The sequence below is a fragment of the Chenopodium quinoa genome, unplaced genomic scaffold, assembly GCF_001683475.1.
Source record: "Chenopodium quinoa cultivar QQ74 unplaced genomic scaffold, ASM168347v1, whole genome shotgun sequence".
Lineage (NCBI taxonomy): Eukaryota > Viridiplantae > Streptophyta > Magnoliopsida > Caryophyllales > Amaranthaceae > Chenopodium > Chenopodium quinoa.
Window position 1 is genome coordinate 304,272 of NW_018743397.1, and position 18,220 is coordinate 322,491.

At 35.8% G+C, this 18,220-nt stretch overlaps 2 protein-coding genes and 1 pseudogene across 3 annotated transcripts; all 3 read right to left on the bottom strand.

Moving 5' to 3' along the window:
• Positions 1-107: 107 nt before the first annotated feature.
• On the bottom strand, positions 108-1,125 carry LOC110738865 (centromere protein V-like). 2 transcript variants are annotated; one of them, XR_002514667.1, is made up of 3 exons: positions 577-1,125; positions 384-449; positions 108-353 (listed from the first exon to the last, which is right to left on the bottom strand). XR_002514667.1 is itself a non-coding variant. In XM_021919309.1 (2 exons), exon 1 carries the CDS (start codon positions 998-1,000, stop codon positions 578-580), a length of 423 nt encoding a protein of 140 aa, XP_021775001.1. In that variant the 5' UTR covers positions 1,001-1,124; the 3' UTR covers positions 108-449; position 577. The 2 variants fall into 2 exon arrangements, 1 of the variants encoding a protein (XP_021775001.1); XM_021919309.1 differs by having other exon boundaries at positions 108-449; positions 577-1,124.
• A 10,086-nt stretch (positions 1,126-11,211) lies between these two features.
• On the bottom strand, positions 11,212-11,616 carry LOC110738911 (annotated as a pseudogene).
• A 334-nt stretch (positions 11,617-11,950) lies between these two features.
• Positions 11,951-16,400, bottom strand: LOC110738866 (ATPase family AAA domain-containing protein 1-like). The gene is made up of 5 exons (XM_021919310.1): positions 16,016-16,400; positions 14,411-14,711; positions 13,778-13,936; positions 13,330-13,625; positions 11,951-12,568 (listed from the first exon to the last, which is right to left on the bottom strand). Exons 1-5 carry the CDS (start codon positions 16,211-16,213, stop codon positions 12,347-12,349), a joined length of 1,176 nt encoding a protein of 391 aa, XP_021775002.1. The 5' UTR covers positions 16,214-16,400; the 3' UTR covers positions 11,951-12,346.
• Between the last annotated feature and the right edge of the window lie 1,820 nt (positions 16,401-18,220).

The window sequence follows — 18,220 nt, forward strand, 5'->3', positions numbered from 1 at the left end:
TCATCAGTTTATACAATTCTTAAGGCACATTTGTTAATGGATTTCAAACAGCAATATCTGCAATCAACAGTTGGTAAAAAAAACAAACTAATAGTAGTAGTAATAAATTGCTATTCCAATTTTGAAAATATAATAAATTGACTAACTGCTTTTCGAGTTACAAGAATAATTTCACCCAAATCATGGCAATAAAATAAGCACTACCTTTTATATGTCTGTCTTTGAAGCTGCTATAGTAATACAAAGCAGAAGCCATAAGGCAATAAAACCCAAGACGAGTAACTCCTCTAACTTATAAGATATGGAGTACAATAGATAATATGGGTATCATAATACAGTAACACTTATTTTCTCCGATGTAAAACAACTCACATGTGCACAGTATGAGGTTCAACTGTATACAGTAAACATCTCCAACTCCATTTATTTGCTCCTGTTGATAACATTTCCTGAAAATTCAAACCCATTAACAAAAACCCAATTCAATTATAACCCGAAATTTCTCAAAAACACAATCCAATAACAAATCACCAACAGACTTTTTTATTATGATTCCAACCAAAAATTGAAACAAACCTCAAGATTTGAGCTTTGAACAAGCAGAAATCCCAGACTGAGAGTAAGAGTCTTCCCAATTAATACCATCAAAGCTCCGAATTTCAACATGGGTTACAGTCCCAGGATCAAGGCAAGCCAGAGTAACCCCAATACCATCTGGATTCGATCGAGGAGTGTAGAAAGAGGTGATTCCACAAACATTACAGAAAGTGTGCTTAGCAATATGGGTCCCAAAAGTATAGGTAGTAATGTTTGATTCTCCAGAAATTAATTTGAAATTATTTATTGGGACAACGAAATGGGTGTTACCTCTCATTGAACATGTTGAACAATTGCATTTCCAAGCAATTAAAGAGGTGGGTGCTTCTACTTTCCATCTTACTCTCTTGCAATGGCATCCTCCATTGTGGGTTACTAAGGTTGGTTCTGGGTTTGAGCTCATTTGAGCAGAGGAGAAAGAAAGAAAGGGAAATGAATGAATGATGAATGAATTTGGGAAAAATTGGTCGATGTTTTTATATAGGGTCTATTTCTAATGATTTTGGGTGTTTTATTAGTGGGTCGTTGCACGAGCTTACATAAAGTAGGCTTTGTCAAAAGGGAGGGAAGAAATTTAATAATTAGTGAAACAAATAGAGATGAATTCAATCGTTAATTTCTTTAATTATCAATAAGTTGATTGGTTTGTTATAGTTAAAGAAAGGGGTTAGGATAATGCTTTCGCTAATATTTTTTACTTTCAAGTTTGCTAAAGTGTAAGTAGAGCTGTCAATCCAGGTAAACGGGTCGGGTTTGGGTCGGGTAAGAGCATGTCGGGTCAACTCGAGTCGGGTTAATTCAGATTAATTCCATAACCTATGCAGGTCGGGTTTGGGTTATGCTTGAGTCGGGTCACGTCGGGTCATACTTTTTATCGAGTTTGGGTCGGATTTAGGTCTAGTTAATAACTGGTCGGGTTACATTCGGGTCGAGTGAACAATAGGTTGGGTTTTATTTGGGTTTTCACGGGTTAAAACGAGTTAGGGTAATTCTCAGGTTCGAGTCGGGTTCAGTTCAAGTCAATAATTTGCGGTTTACAATCAGGTCGGGTCATTCTCGGGTTTAAGTCGGGTTCGGTTCAAGTCAATAATTTGCGGATTATAATCTGGTCGAGTCATTTTCAAGTTGGGTTCGGTTCAAGTCAATAATTTGCGGGTTATAATTAGGTTGGGTCATTTCCAAGTCGGGTCATTCTCGAGTTCAAGTCGGGTTATGTTCAAGTCAATAATTAGCAGGTTACAATCAGGTCGGGTCATATTCGGGTTTAACTAACTATAAATAGATAATTATCATTTTTATCAAGCTAATTATTCCCTGAGACTATAATATAGTATATGGCAATATACTAGTGAACTATAGTTTGTAATTTAGGAAGATAATTATCTCCTTTGACCATACAACAAATATATACTACGTATTATATTAAACTCTTAAATTTGAGGATGATGCTTTTTTCTTTTGCTAACCTAGATTGACTTGGTCACCCAAGACAAAATGCTTTGATCAACAATAATAAGGTGGTCTAAATTGCATTTAAGGTGAATTAAAATCGAGTCGGGAACAATTTGGGTTGAATTTAGGTCGTGTCAATAACAAGTTGGTTAATTTTGAGTCAGGTTAATAACAGATCGGGTTGAATTTTTGGGTTAGTAAATAATAGGTATGGTAAAATTCGGGTCGGGTCAATAACAAGTCGGGTTGAATTTGGGTCAGGTCAATAACAAGTCGGGTTGATTTCGGGTCAGATTTGTAACATGTTGGGTTAAATTCGGGTCGAGTTAAATTCAGGTCAGGTTAGTAACAAGTCGGGTTAAATTCGGGTTTTGACGAGCTAAAACAGGTTCGGATCCATTTCGGTTCAAGTCGGGGTCGGTGCAAGTTAATTAAATTGGCCGTAAACCGGTAAATCGGTGCAAGTTGTAAACCAGTAAATTGGCCGTAAAAGCAAATTGAATGGTTCCACACACCCAATTGGACTCCCGGAGGATATTAGGAACCATGGAAAATTTTTTGGCAATTTTTATTTCCACGCGAAAAAAGTCAAAAAATTCCAAAATTGTAAGCTAATATCCAAACTTTTTGAGAAATTTTGGAGAATTCAGAGCCCGATGTCGAAAAGTCTTGACATTCTAGGGGATACATCTCGGGGTCATTTGATGTCGTTTGGAACCATATATGATCATTAATTGTTGTCATAAATATTTGTGGTAGGCTTGAATTAATAAAATCGGTGCAAGTTGTAAATCGATAAATAGGTCGTTTAAAGGCAAATTGGATGGTTCCATCCACCCAATTGGGCTCCCAGAGGGTAATAGGGAACCTGGTAAACATTTCGGCAATTTTTATTTCCGATCGAATAAAAGTCAAAAAATTCCAAAATTGAAGGCTAATATCCACGCTTTTGAAGAAATTTTGGAGGTTTTGGGGCCATGTGTCGAAAAGGCTTGAGATTTTAGGAGATACATCTCGGAGTCATATAATGCCATTTGGAACCATATATGATCATTATATATTTTCATAAATGTTCGTGGTAGGCTTGAATTTATGAAATAGGTGCAAGTTTTAAATCGGTAACTAAATTAGCCATTTAAAGGAAAATTTGATAATTCCACCAATCTAATAGGACTCCCAGAGGGTATTGGGGACCATGGTAAACATTTCGGAAATTTTTTATTTCCGGGCGAAAAAAAGTCAAAAAATTCCAAAATTGAAGAATATCCACGCTTTTTGAGAAATTTTGGAGGTTTCGGACCTAGGGTCGAAAATTCTTGAAATTTTAGGGGATACACCTTGAGGTCATATAATGCTGTTTGGAACCATATATGATCATTATTTGTTCTCATAAATGTTCGTGGTAGGCTTGAGTTAATGAAATCGGTGCAAGTTGTAAACCGGTAAATTGTTCAATTCAAAGCAAATTGGATGGTTCCACCCACCCAATGGGACTATCGGACGGTAATAGGGACCATGGTAAATATTTCGGTAATTTTTATTTCCGAGCGAAAAAAGTTAAAAATTTCAAAATTGAAAACTAATATCCACGCTTTTTGAGAAATATTTGAGGTTGAATACGGTGTCGAAAAACCTTGAGATTTTAGGGGATACATCTCGGGGTCATATAATGCCGTTTGAAACCGTATATGATCATTATATGTTGTCATAAATGTTCGTGTTAGGCTTGAGTTAATGAAATCGATGCAAGTTGTAAACCGGTAAATTGGTTGTTTAAAGGCAAATTGGATGATTCCACCCATCCAAATGGCCTCTCGTAGGGTATTAGGGACCATGGTTAACATTTCGGAAATTTTTATTTCCGGACAAAAAAAAAAAGTCAAAAAATTCAAAAATTTAAAGTCTAAGATCCATGCTTATTGAGAAATTTTGGAGATTTTGAGGCCCGGTGTTGAAAAGCCTTAAAATTTTAGGATTACATCTTGGAGTCATATAATGCCGTTTGGAACCATATATTAAAAAAAAAAAGTCAAAAAATTCAAAAATTTAAAGTCTAAGATCCACGCTTTTGGTGAAATTTTAGAGTCTTCGGGGCCCGTGTTTAAAAGTCTCGGAATTCTAGGGAATACATCTCGGGGTCATATAATGTCGTTTGGAACCATATGTGATCATTATTTACTTTGTTTTCATAAATGTTCGTTGTAGGATTGAGTTAATGAAATCGATGCTAGTTGTAAATCGATAAATTAGTCGTTTAAAGGCAAATTGAATGGTTCCACCTACCTAATTGGACCCCAGAGTAGGGATGGCAGTGGGTCGGGTTAAATGGGAGACGCGTCCCATCCCCACCCAAGTGGGGCGGGGATGGAGGAAGGTTTGGCGGGTGATAGGGCGGAGATGAGTATAAAATGTGTACCTGCCATAGGTGATGGGGCGGGTATGGATTTTAGAGTAGACCCGCCCCATCACGTACCCATCTTATACCCGCACCATAATTATTTAGAAGAGTTTTGAATTTATTAAACTTGATATCCCCTAAAACCCAATAAGATTGAATAGTGAAAGTCCCAATTTTCTTAACCTAATTTGGTATTATCGTCATTAATGTGATACAATAGAGCATCATGGAAAAGGGTTTGAGACGATTTTGGAGCGGGTATGAGGTGCGTATTAATATCCAACTAAGGTGATAGAGCGGGGACGGATCCTATCTTGTACCCGGTGGGGGTGGGAATTGATGTAGATATTGTACCTGCCACGGCCCACGGGTGGTGGGGCAGGGATGAGTATAAAAATTTTAGGCGGGTATGGGTATGGAGGTACCATCATCCGCATCCAAAACGCTCCATTGCCATCCCTATCCCAGAGGGTATTAGGGACCATGGTTAACATTTCGACAATTTTTATTTTCAGGAGAAAAAAATTCAAAAAATTCCTAAATTTAAGGCTAAAATCCACGCTTTATAAGAAATTTTTGAGGTATCGAGCTCTGGTATCGAAAATCCTAGAGATTTTAGGTGATATATCTCGGGGTCATATAATGTCGTTTGGAACCATACATGATCATTATATGTTAACATAAATATTCGTGGTAGGCTTGAGTTAATGAAATAGGCGCAGGTTGTAAACCGCTAAATTGGCCGTTTAAAGGCAAATTGGATGGTTTCACCTATCCAATTGGACTCTCGGAGGGTATTAGGGACCATGGTAAACATTTTGGCCATTTTTATTTCCGAACAAAAAAAAGTCAAAAAATGCCAAAATTGAAAACTAATAATCCACGCGTTTTGCGAAATTTTGAAAGTTTCGGGACTAGGTATCGAAAAGTCTTGAAATTCCAGGGAATACATCGATCTTGGTGTCATATAATGCCGTTTGGAACCATATATGATTAATATATGTTGTATAAATGTTCGTGGTAAACATAAATTAATGAAATCGGTGCAAGTTGTAAATCGGCAAATTTGTCGTTTAAAGGCAAATTGGATGGTTCCACCCACCCAATTGGACTCACGAAGGGTATTAAGGACCATGGTAAAAATTTTGACAATTTTTATTTACGGGCGAAAAAAAGTCAAAAAATTCCAAAATTAAAGGCTAATGTCCACGCTTTTTTAGAAATTTTGGAGGTTTTGGGGCCCGATGTCAGAAAGCCTTTAGATTTTAGGGGATACATCTCGGAGTCATATGATTCCGTTTGGAACCATATATGATCATTATATGTTGTCATAAATGTTAGTGGTAGGCTTGAGTTAATGAAATCGGCGCAAGTTGTAAATCGGTAAATTGCCCGTTTAAAGGCAAATTGGATGGTTCCACCCACCCAATTGGACTCCCATAGGATATTAGAGACCACGGTAAACATTTCAGCAATTTTTATTTCCGGGCGAAAAAATGTCAAAAAATTCAAAAATTGAAGGCTAATATCCACGCTTTTAAAGACTTTTTGGAGTTTTCGGGTCTTGGTGTCGAAAAGTCTTGAAATTTAAGGGGTTACATCTCGGTGTTATATAATGTCGTTTGGAACCATATATGTTCATTATTTGTTGTCATAAATTTTCGTGGTAGGCTTGAATTAATGAAATCGGTGTAAGTTGTAAACCGGTAAATTGGTCGTTTAAAGGCAAATTGGATGGTTCCACCCACCCAATTGGACTCTCGGAGGGTATAAGGGACCATGGTAAATATTTTGACAATTTTTATTTACAAGCGAAAAAAGTCAAAAAAATTCTAAAATTGAAGGCTAATATCCACGTTTTTTTAGAAATTTTGGAGGTTTCGGGGCCTGGTGTCTGTAGGCTTCGTTTGAAGTGCGCCTACGTTAAAGCATGTGTGAATAGGATTAACACTCATAGGAAGTGGGAATTGACATATACGGTTAGGGACAAAGAAAGTAGGGAGCCGCCAACAAGTTTTTAAACCGTTCAAGGATCATAAAAGGCAACCACGATAAAGGGACAACGATAGGCAACAACGATTGACCTGTGAAGGTTACACCCCATTCATAATCCATGAGATTACTAACTCCATATGGTTCAGAACCATGAAATGAGGATCGGGGATGATGGTACGAAGTGAGTCATGGAGTCACATTCGCCCGTATTGGCCTCTACTCGATTCTTAAATTATAGTGAAAAGTGATTCCTGCGATCTCAAAGGCATACAAACAAAAATTCAATTTGCCCCAAACTATTATTAAGCTAAATTGGTTGAATATTAATGCAACATATAATTCTAAAATATTTATGATCAGTAGATTAACAACAAGATTAAAAAGGAACCTAAGCTGGTTGTCTAAATTATCTTATTAGGCGTGATTTTCAATTACATATTCCCTTTAAACATGCAATATGGTGATCAATAAATAATAATAGAATTAACATTAATATTGGAAGCAATTTAACAATAAATAGCATAAGTCAAATCAAATAATAATAATAACCCAAATCATGATACTAGCAATAAGAATAAAAATAAGAGTAATTAAGTGATTAATTACTCACATTCTGCATTTCCTTGAATTGCTACATCATGAATAAACTGTTAGTAACTTCAATAAAAATATAAATCAAATTGAAATAATTAAAAATGATAAAAAGTAGAGTTTATTTGGTCCAAACCCTCAGTTAATTATACTTTTCACGCCTTGGTTTAAGTATATAACTTTGGGTACTGTATGAACTCCTTGGAGTGCTTAGGGGAAGTATTATGAGAGAATAGGGTGGCTAGAATTTAGGCTAAATAGGGAGAGAAAATTATTTTGTGATAATTCTTATTGATGATTGGAAAAGGGGTGATATGACCTCTATTTATAGATAAAAAAAAAATAGGGTCGAATAATTAAGAAAAGATAAGAATTCGAATCGGATAAAACTCTTGCGATAGACTGCATTTTTTGCGGTTTTTGTTTTTATCATATCTTTTGATCCAGAAATCGGAATAAGATAAATAAGATATCGTTGGAAAGCTCTTGAAATCTAAGTTCTAAAACAATTAGAATAAAATTAAAATATTTTGTATAATAAAAGATATGACCGAAATAGTGAGACGGTGTCAGTTTTGGATAGGGTTTGATATTTTATTCATATCTTTTCCGTTATAGCTCGAAATTGATATTATAATATATCATTGGAAAGATAATTTCAAGGGATATCCAACCATCTAAGATTTGGATAAAAATATGAGGCACGAACATAATATCTGTCTATCTTTGAACGTCTTTCAATTCAAATAGAAGTAGGACTTTCAAAAGGAGGAATTTTATTCAATTTCAAACTCTTTAATCTTATCTTTTCAAAAAGGATAATTAAGATCTTTTAGAAACTTATAGAAGATTCCAATTAATCCTAATTGGTTTAGGAATGGGATAAAATAATTTGGACCCTCCACATGATCATTAGGTCGTAGGTAAGGTGGGCTTAGGTTCGGTTTGGGCTCAAATTAATATTTTGGCCATAACTTATTTATTATAACTCGGATTTGGGCTTATAATATATCTTTGAAAAGCTCTTTAAAGCCCCATCCAACTATTCAATCATTGAACCCAGATTATGGACCAAAATAAACTGGATTAAACGTTTTTATAAAAAGGACACGAAATGAATGATTTTAAAGGATACGAAATGAATTATTTTGGGTTTAAAGACACGAAAAGAGGAAAATAAGTTATGGTTTGGGGAAATGGGATAGGAATTGGGTTGGTTTATGAAATGCAAATATGGATTTAATCACTCCAAGATTAAATACTCAGCCCGACCAATAATGGCGGTGAAAGGTTGTTTATCATCGAGTTTGGTTTTGGAGAGACATTTTTAGGTGTCTACAGTGTCGGAACGCCTTTAAATTTTAGGGGATACATCTCGGAGTCATATATTTCCGTTTTGAACCATATATGATCATTATATGTTGTCATAAATGTTTGTGGTAGGCTAGAGTTTATGAAATCGGTGCAAGTTGAAAATCGGTAAATTTGTCGTTTAAAGGCAAATTGGATGGTTTCACCCACCCAATTGGACTCCCGGAGGGTATTAGGGACCATGGAAATCATTTTGAAAATTTTTATTTACGGGCGAAAAAAGTCAAAAAATTCCAAAATTGAAGGCTAATATCCACGCTTTTTGAGAAATTTTGGAGGTTTAGGAGCTTAGTGTCGGAAAGCCTTTAGATTTTAGGGGATACATATCGGAGTCATATAATTCCGTTTGGAACCATATATGATCTTATATGTTGTCATAAATGTTTGTGGTAGGCTCGAGTTAATGAAATCGACACAAGTTGTAAACCGGTAAATTACCCGTTTAAAGGCAAATTGGATGGTTCCACTCACCCAATTGGACTCCCATAGGATATCAGAAACCATGGTAAACATTTCGGCAATTTTTATTTCTGAGTGAAAAAATGTCAAAAAATTCAAAAATTGAAGGCTAGTATCCACGCTTTTTGAGATTTTTTGGAGTCTTCAGGTCCCGGTGTCGAAAAGTCTTGAAATTATAGGGGATAAATCTAAGGTCATATAATATCGTTTGGAACCATATTTGTTCATTATTTGTTGTCATAAATGTCCGTGGTAAGCTTGAGTTAATGAAATCGGTACAAGTTGTAAACCGGTAAATTAGTCGTTTAAAGGCAAATTGGATGGTTCCACCCTGCCAATTGGACTCCTGGAGGGTATTAGCTAGGGACCATGGTTAACATTTTGACAATTTTTATTTACGAGTGAAAAAAGTCAAAAAATTCTAAAATTGAAGGCTAATATCCACGCTTTTTGAGACATTTTGGAGGTTTCGGATAGAGCTATCAATCCGGGTAAATGGATCGGGTTTGGGTCGGTAAGAGTGGGTCGGGTTAACTCGGATCGGGTTAATTCGGATTAATTCCGTAACCTATGCAGGTCGGGTTTGGGTTGAGTCGTGTTTGAGTCGGGTGACATCGGGTCATACTCTTTATCGAGTTTAGGTCGGGTTAATAACATGTCGGGTTATATTCGGGTCGGGAGAACAATAGGTCGGGTTTAATTCGGGTTTTCACGGGTTAAAACGGGTTAGGGTAATTCTCGAGTTTGAGTTGGGTTCAATTCAAGTCAATAATTTGCGATTTAGAATCAAGTCGGGTCATTCTCGGGTTTTAGTCGGGTTCGATCGGTTCAAGTCAATAATTTGCAGGTTATAATTAGTCGGATCATTTTCAAGTCGGGTCATTCTTGGGTTCAAGTCGGGTTCGGTTCAAGTCAATAATTTGCGGGTTATAATCAGGTTGGGTCATTTTCAAGTCGGGTCATTCTCGAAGTCAAGTCGGGTTATGTTCATGTCAATAATTTGCAGGTTACAATCAGGTCGGGTAATTTCCAAGTTAGGTGATATTTGGGTTCAACTAACTATAAATAGATAATTATCATTTTTATCAAGCTAATTATTTCTTTTACTATAATATATATATGACAATATACTAGGGAACTATAGTCAATAATTTAGGAAGATAACTATCTCCTTTGACCATACAACAAATATATACTATATTTAACACTTAAATTTGAGGATAATGCTCCTTTCTTTTGTTGGCTTGGGCTTACTTGGTCTCCCTAGACAAAATGCTTTGATCAACAATAATAAGGTGGTCTAAATTGCATTTAAGGTGATTCGAAATCGGGTCAGGAACAATTTGGGTTAAATTTAGGTTGGGTTAATAACAAGTCGTGTTGATTTCGAGTCGGGTTAGTAACAGATCGAGTTGAATATTTAGGTCGTGTTAGTAATTGTTATGGTAAAATTCGAGTCGGGTCAATACCAAGTCGGGTTGAATTTAGGTCAGGTCAATAACAAGTCGGGTTGATTTCGGGTCGGGTGTGTAACAAGTTGGGTTAAATTCGGGTCGGGTTAGGAACGAATCGGGTTGAATTCAGGTCAGGTTAGTAACGAGTCGGGTTAAATTCAGGTTTTGACGGGTTAAAACGGGTTTGGGTCCATTTCCGTTCAAGTTGGGCTCGGTTCATGTCAATAATTTACGGGTTATATTCGGGTCGGGTCATCTCCAGGTCAGTTCATGTTCGGGTTCGGGTCTCACATACTTGGGTCAACTCGGGTCTAGGCTTGGTTTCAGGTCAGGTTTGGGTCACCATTTTTTCAGATTCAGATGGGTCAGTTTATAATCGGGTTTGAGTTGCAATTTCGGGTCGGATCGGGTCAACTTTTGACAGCTGCTAAAAGTAAGATTAATTGTACGTTATAATTATAAAAAGATAAGACGAATCTAATCAACGTATAGGTATCCTTTTTATTCCATATGTAGAGATCACAAAAGACGACTAATGTGATATCATAAATGACATCCACGGAAGTTATGATTAAAATAAACGGAAGAACCATTATACAACTTGAACACTCTTGATCAGTAAGACGCCTAATTTGACTAAACCTATCAAGGATAATATCAAAGTATATGGAGAACAATTGCAAACAACAAATCAGTAACAATTAAACAAGCACAAGCCAACAATAATGATGAAATATTTCTGTCTAATACATGTTTTTTTTTTCAAGAAGAAACATGTCATTTATGAGTAGAAAGACAACAAAATTAAACTACACTGTTCGAATTATGTCATTATGTTTTATTGATTTTACTTTCTCATTTCAAAAAACAGACATAAAAGATAAATAACAGTGACTAATTGGAGCTATTCCCTGTTTGCAAGAGATGGGAATGCTCCCAATTACAGCCATCAAAACTCTTAATTTCAGCATGCCTGATAGTCCCTGGATCAACACAAGCAAAGTTAACCGAAACAGCATCAGGGTTCGACCTTGAGATGTTGAAGGAGGTGATGCCACAGATGTTACAAAACGTATGCTTAGCAGTGCAAGAACCAAAAGTGTATGTAGTAATGTTTGATTCACCTAAAATTAGTTCAAAGTCATGAGAAGGAACACTGAAAGAGATTTTACCCCTCTTTGAGCACATTGAACAATTGCATTTCCAAGCAGTCACACTTTGAGGTGATCTGAATTTGTATCTTATTCTTCCACAATGACATCCTCGGTGAGATACAACTAATTGCGAATTCGAGTTCATGAGATGAGTTAGAAAGATCAGATGATAGCAGGTTAATGTTATACAAGGGTATGGCCAAGGTTGATATGCATAGCTCAACACTTGGAGCTTACATAGTTAGATTACATGCCATATGGGAGATCTCAGGGAAAACATATACTACGTAAATACCATTTGATAGTTATCAAACAAAGCTTATTTAAGCACAAGTTATTGAACTCAAATTTTTGTCTCGACCCAATGTCGGGATCCAAAATGGTAATGAGTGGTAAAGAATTGAAGGTCAATTTACTATGAACATTTACATGTGATTATTACGAGTACAGCTTACTAGATGAACATTATGTTACCTGAATACAAGAAAGAAAAAACAAAACTAGATACCATATAAACCACTGAAATTTTAAAGTTAACCCTATATCTCACAATATGTAGCATATTGCAAGCCTTCCATACATCAATGATTTCAAGAAGCTTTCACTCCCAAAAACAAGCGACAGGCTGACAGAAGGTATCTTTGAGAGTGACAGGAGTAAATTCTGTATCAGCAATAAATGAATATGAGGCACCTAAAGAAGCAAGTTAAATAAGAAATTATACATAAAATCGCATCCCATATGGTGTAGTATAGTAATATAGGAAGGACTGAGATATTCGACAAAACTTTGGATCAGTGGAGAATCTAACCAACCACCTGACTACTAATTTCAAATTAGCTACTAAGCTTCAGTAAGACAGTAACTATTGCAGCTTAGCTCTCTTGATTATCAGACTGCAGATTCAACATTTGGGCGAGAACAAGCTTTGAGAGCTCATTGATCATGTTTTGGACTGGTACTCCCTCTCCATCCTCTTGTGTTGACCAGGAAGACGATTGCGACATTAGCCTCGAGTATTCATGTGCAGCCACATTGGTCTTTTTTGACGTAGTAAGGACCTTCTCTAAATCAGCTTGTGTCAGCAGCCTTGGAGCCTGAAAAAGTATAGAACACCAGTCAACCAACAGTCAAAACTTCTTAGCAGCAAAGCAAGTTAACAATCAAGTAAATGCCATTTTCTGCAACTACTTCCTTTCATCATAAATTACAAGTATCAAATTTTGATTACCGAATCAAGGGTGAAAAGCAACTTCATTCAAACATGAAAGGAAAATCATTTCCTTTAGCAATTGCGGGATATTTTACACTTCCAATATTTTTTGCCAGCATTATAAATCAACAACCAAGAACTAACCAACCAGTCCGAGGGAGGATATGAAACTAAGTATGCACTATGAGACTTACTATGTCCCTAAATAATAGGCCACATTTGATCAGTGGCTACTTTTTCGGAATTGTATTACACATAACCTAATTCTCCATATTCCTGTTATTTGGTTAAGAGCCTCATATCTCCACCATATCAAAGTAGTCCTTATTTGCAGTAATCCTAAATTTAAACATCATTAAGGGTGATATGGAGAGACTCTTAATCTATCTCATATTATTTTTCCAAGACCTAAAACATGATATATAGTAAAACATGATATATAGTGACAGGGTAATATATACTTGTTTATTCTGTCAATTACTCAAAAGCCATGCCCTAACCCGCTATGATTAAAAAGTTCCAATTATAAACACCATTCATATCATATGATCCATATCTCCTAGACTGATTATATAATTAAACCTGTCCAGTATAGAAACGAAAGGAACAACATGACAATAAAGGGCGACATAAAAGGCTGCTTACATGATGTGGTTTCCCACTCTTCTCATCATCTAAAAGCTCCCTGATTGGAAGATATGCAGCCTTTTTACAAAGCTCAAATAGATCAGAACCGGTACTTCCGTCACATAAGCTGGCTAGATAATCAAAGTCAATGTTTTCCTCTACCCTCTCATCCTTCAGGATTACTCTCAATATCTCTGCCCTCTCCTTGCGAACAGGCATTCCAATCTCAAATGCCTGAGAAAATCGGCGAAGAATAGCCTCATCAAGTTCAGATGGACGATTTGTAGCAGCAAGAACCATCACTCTGGCATTCTCTATACAAACAAGACAAAATCATCATAAGCCAAGTGGTCAACTTAGGGTGAATTAAATATCTAATGAATTGAAGAATTAAGGTCCTCAGTAAAGATGCATATGATTTAATGTATAAAATTAATCATTACAGAATCAGATGCAATAAACTTACGATCAGTTGTGAAGCCATCCCACAAAGCCATAAACTCTGTTTTCATGTTTGTCAATGCTTCATGATCAGAGTTTCTACGCTGTCCCAAGAAGCTATCAACCTCATCGATGAATATGATAGCAGGCTGTAGTTTGTATGCCAGGCTAAACACAGCAGAAACTGCAAAAAATTTAAAAAGATATTATGTAACTATAAGAAAAGTCAATAAAGGTCTGCCAAAGCACTTACTGTAGCAGACAAAATCTAGTTTTCCCATATACATTACTCTTTTCTAAAATATCAAGGACTTAATTCTTCAGTGAAGCACATGGTATATTAAGATTGTCATAATTTACCAAAATTAATGATGAACAGACACATTCAAAGTTTCTTCTCAATCTTTTTTTCTTTGTGATACTCAAATTCATCTCATAGTTTCTAAAACAAACCAAAAGCATTATAAGTTCAAGATATCTACAAAGAACATAGCATTAACATTTGCCATGCCTTCACACAATGCAAACAAGTCTATTGCCCTCTCCCTCCCACCAAAAAAAGAATATTAACCCAAGTAAAGTTGTTTTCTTGACCACCACAAGGATGCAAGCATCATCAAGTCCATAAACTGCATGCAAATTCAAGCTTAAAACTTACCGAGTTTTTGTGCGTCACCAAACCATTTGCTCATCAAATTTGAAATCCTCACATTTATGAAAACTGCTCCAGACTCTTTAGCAATAGCTTTTGCTAACATAGTCTTTCCAGTTCCCGGAGGACCATAAAGTAAAACACCTTTTTGAGGACCAAGCAATTTCCCATACGTAAACAGCTCAGGCCTCCGTAATGGAAGAATGACAAGCTCATAAAGTGCTTGCTTGATGCTATCTAAACCCCCAATTAAGTCAAACTTGACTTCTATGTGGTCAGGATTTATAACATCACATGCAATAACATCCTGCAGCAGAGACGACCAAAAATTTACAAAATAAAAAGTCAGAAATTGCATTGGTTGGTGGGGGGAGGGGGTATTCTATTAATTTATATGTGATGACACAAAAAAGGCTAACCCCTGAAATCTACAAGCCAAAATATGCCTACATTATGAGTCATTAAGCACTCTAATTTTTATATGATGCAATATGTTACTACAACACTTCATTTCATAGCCGTGTCAAAACTCAACACACCAACAATCATGTTTCCTTACCCGACAATTTAATGCTCATTCAAACACAGAAAAAAAAAAATGCAAGAATTGAATGAAGGAAAAAAGAAGTATATGTTGTATACATGCCCACAACTCACAAATATGCTTCACATTAACATCTCAACAACGAAACAAGAATACGTTACAATTCCTGCAGAAAGTCTTCTAAAAACAAGATTACGTTCCATTTATGTTGTATATCCACACACGTATCATCCCTGCACACGTATCATCCCCGCACCCGTGTCCAATTTAAGAATACTGTACCCATATATGAAGCTTCTAATCTTGACGTGTCAGAAACTTAAATCACTTGCACCTGAGTAACCAGCTTATACTAACACATGACGAAAAAAACCTACTCTTTCAAGGAAAATCTGTAACCTACCCCAATTAGGGAACACTAAATCTAACAATCCTTAATAAAAAAAAAAAAAAAAATCAAAGAATGACGGTTTCACATTCTACGTAAGAGTTTATCTCACAGTATAAAGGCGTTGTACTAGGTCAAAGTTCCGAATCTAGATGCATTCAATGACCTTAGGGATTTCCATTACCCTAAGTAAGGCAAGAAATTTACTGCAATGCTCAATATACCTAATGAAAATTTCAAAGTCTAGTCCCTTAAAATCCAATGCTGACTTTTTCAGAAGATTCAAAATAATTATACCTTAAATCAGTACCTTAACACCAGTACTAATTGTTTAAGACAAAGATAGCAAATGAGCACAAGTCAAAATAGCCAAAATAAATTAACAAAAACCCATCAAAACTCTAACAAACTGACATGAACAAGAACACAAATTGGAAATTTATACATAACATTCTCAACCAATAAACCATGAAATTACATTATCCCAACAAAAACCATACAAACAATACATTACACATGATTCAAAATCATCCCCAGCAAAAACCCTAACTCGAAAATTCCAAATTCACAATCAAAAACAAAATTAACCCAAAATTAACAATCCCCAGATAGAAAAACTATAATAAAATCATAAAAACTAAGAGAAATTACAATAAAAACCGAAAAAAAGAATGATTACCTCGTAAGGATTAGTTTGAATAAGAGGTCTACCCAAACGCTTAGCAATTTCTTTCTTCTGTTCAAGGGCTTTCTTTGACGCTTCACGATTAGGGTCTAATTGTCTAAGCCCAACAAATAATACCAAACAACTAAGAGCTGCACTTGCTGCATATAACACCAGTTCTTGTATTAACTTTGTTTCTGTATTCCTTCCCATTTCCCCCAAAATCTCTAAAACCCAGATTAAATTATTGTTGTATTTTATTTATATTCAGGAGATTGTTACCCAGAAATTAAAAATGGGGTTTGAATGATTTTGGGATGATTCGAGGGAGAAGGATAAATAGAAGAAGCTTAAGAGGTTCTTGGAGGAAAAGAAAAGAAGAGGAGAGAGAAATCTTCTGGAAACTAAATATTGTTGGTGACGATTAAACTAATGTTGTTCGTGTTGGGACATGGTAGTTCATTGTATTGGGCTTGTTTGGTCATATAAATTGGACTGCCAATAATATGGTTTATGATTTGGATCCATAAAATAAGATGGCTAGATTTTTAAGTACCCAAGATAATAATCTTTATGTAAACCATCTCGTAATTGGAACGTAGTAACCTACTAGACAAGGCTAGACCTGTCAATTTCTAACCCGAATCGGTACTCCGATCCTATTCCAAACCCGTTCTACTGAGAGAAAATCCGAACCCGACCTGAATGACTCGAAATTGACTCATTTATCATAATTTGTAATGATCCAAGCAATTCAAACCATTTGAAAATGACCCAAACAACCCAAAATTTGACCCGAATCCGACATATTGACCCGAATCGACAGGTTTAGAGTCTAGACATGGCTTTTCTGGTTTTTAATGTTGTCATAATTCTTTTGTTGGACGGAGAACTAAATGTCGATTCCATAATGTTCTTAAATCGGGCCGGGAGGGGGGAAGGGGGGAAACTCTAATCACTTGATCTATCACCCACTCTCTATAATAAAAACCCTCTAAGATGATTCTTTAACATCTCTCATACTTTTTACGATTGGTGGTTAATTTGAAAGTGGTTTCTTTTTTCTTTATGAAAAGAGTTTGGAAGAGATTTTTAATCTTAAGGATTAAATAAAGTTAAAATTTTTAATAAATATGTGTTGTTTTAAGAAAAATAAAGAGTTTTTTTTTTGGTGATTCTTTTTTTAAGTGAACTAATGGTGAAATATTTGAGGAATAAGATAAGAGTGACAATAGGCCAATAGGGGGGATAGGAAGAAACTAATGTATGGTTAATGTTGACCATTGCAACTTTTGCAAGTTAACATAATTTTGAAATTAACTTTTGTGACACACAAATCATGAATTGGGTTCATATCCTAACAAGCCATCAAGGTCTCTCAGACTCAAATCCCACACATTTTATATATTTGGATTCAATTTCTTAAAGGGGAAGGGTCTAGCCGACTAGCCATTTTTTAGTTAGGGCTCGAACCCATTGTCGTCCTTATGTGTGATGGAAGGATGGCAATTCCTTTACGCTAGTAAGCTAGTGTAATTTGGTTTAATACTCTTTTCCCTATTTTATGAATTATGATGGAGTCCCTTGAACAACTAACCATGACAATTGACAAATTTGACTTGTTAATCTAAGCTTTCTTCTGTACGTACTTGCTCTCTTACTTCTCAACCATGCACCTAACAAGGAAGTACAAGTCACAAGTTGCTAGTACAAGATCGAAGCGACAAAGTAATATTTTGCTTCCTGCCTTCCTCTACAAATTCAATGTATAGTGTGTTTTCGTCAACATTCACCTAGCAAGTTATTCCGCTATCTCTATCCTAACTCTCAACTTCTTTAGGGAGCCTCATACCACATTACACCTACACAGATAAAAGCCCTATGTCGTGCAAGAATCTAATTATTAGCTCTGAGAGTGAGGAATAACTCAAGTTTCTTCCCAATTCCTGGTAATTCTGACTTCGATTCTCATCACTCGCTCTTGTAGCTCTCTAAACACCAAAATATTAAATTGAGTATTATTTCTAACAATTATTCCGTCCCCAAAAGACAAATTTCAGCAAATTAATGTTGACCGAAAATATTATAAGGGCTGAGATTTAAATTTTTACCTCTCGCTCAAAACCAATCACTATGCCCCAATAATGTGATGTGCATTTAAAATTCAGTTGAAAAATCTAAAACTGAATTTTAGATACACATCACATTTATTGCTTCACT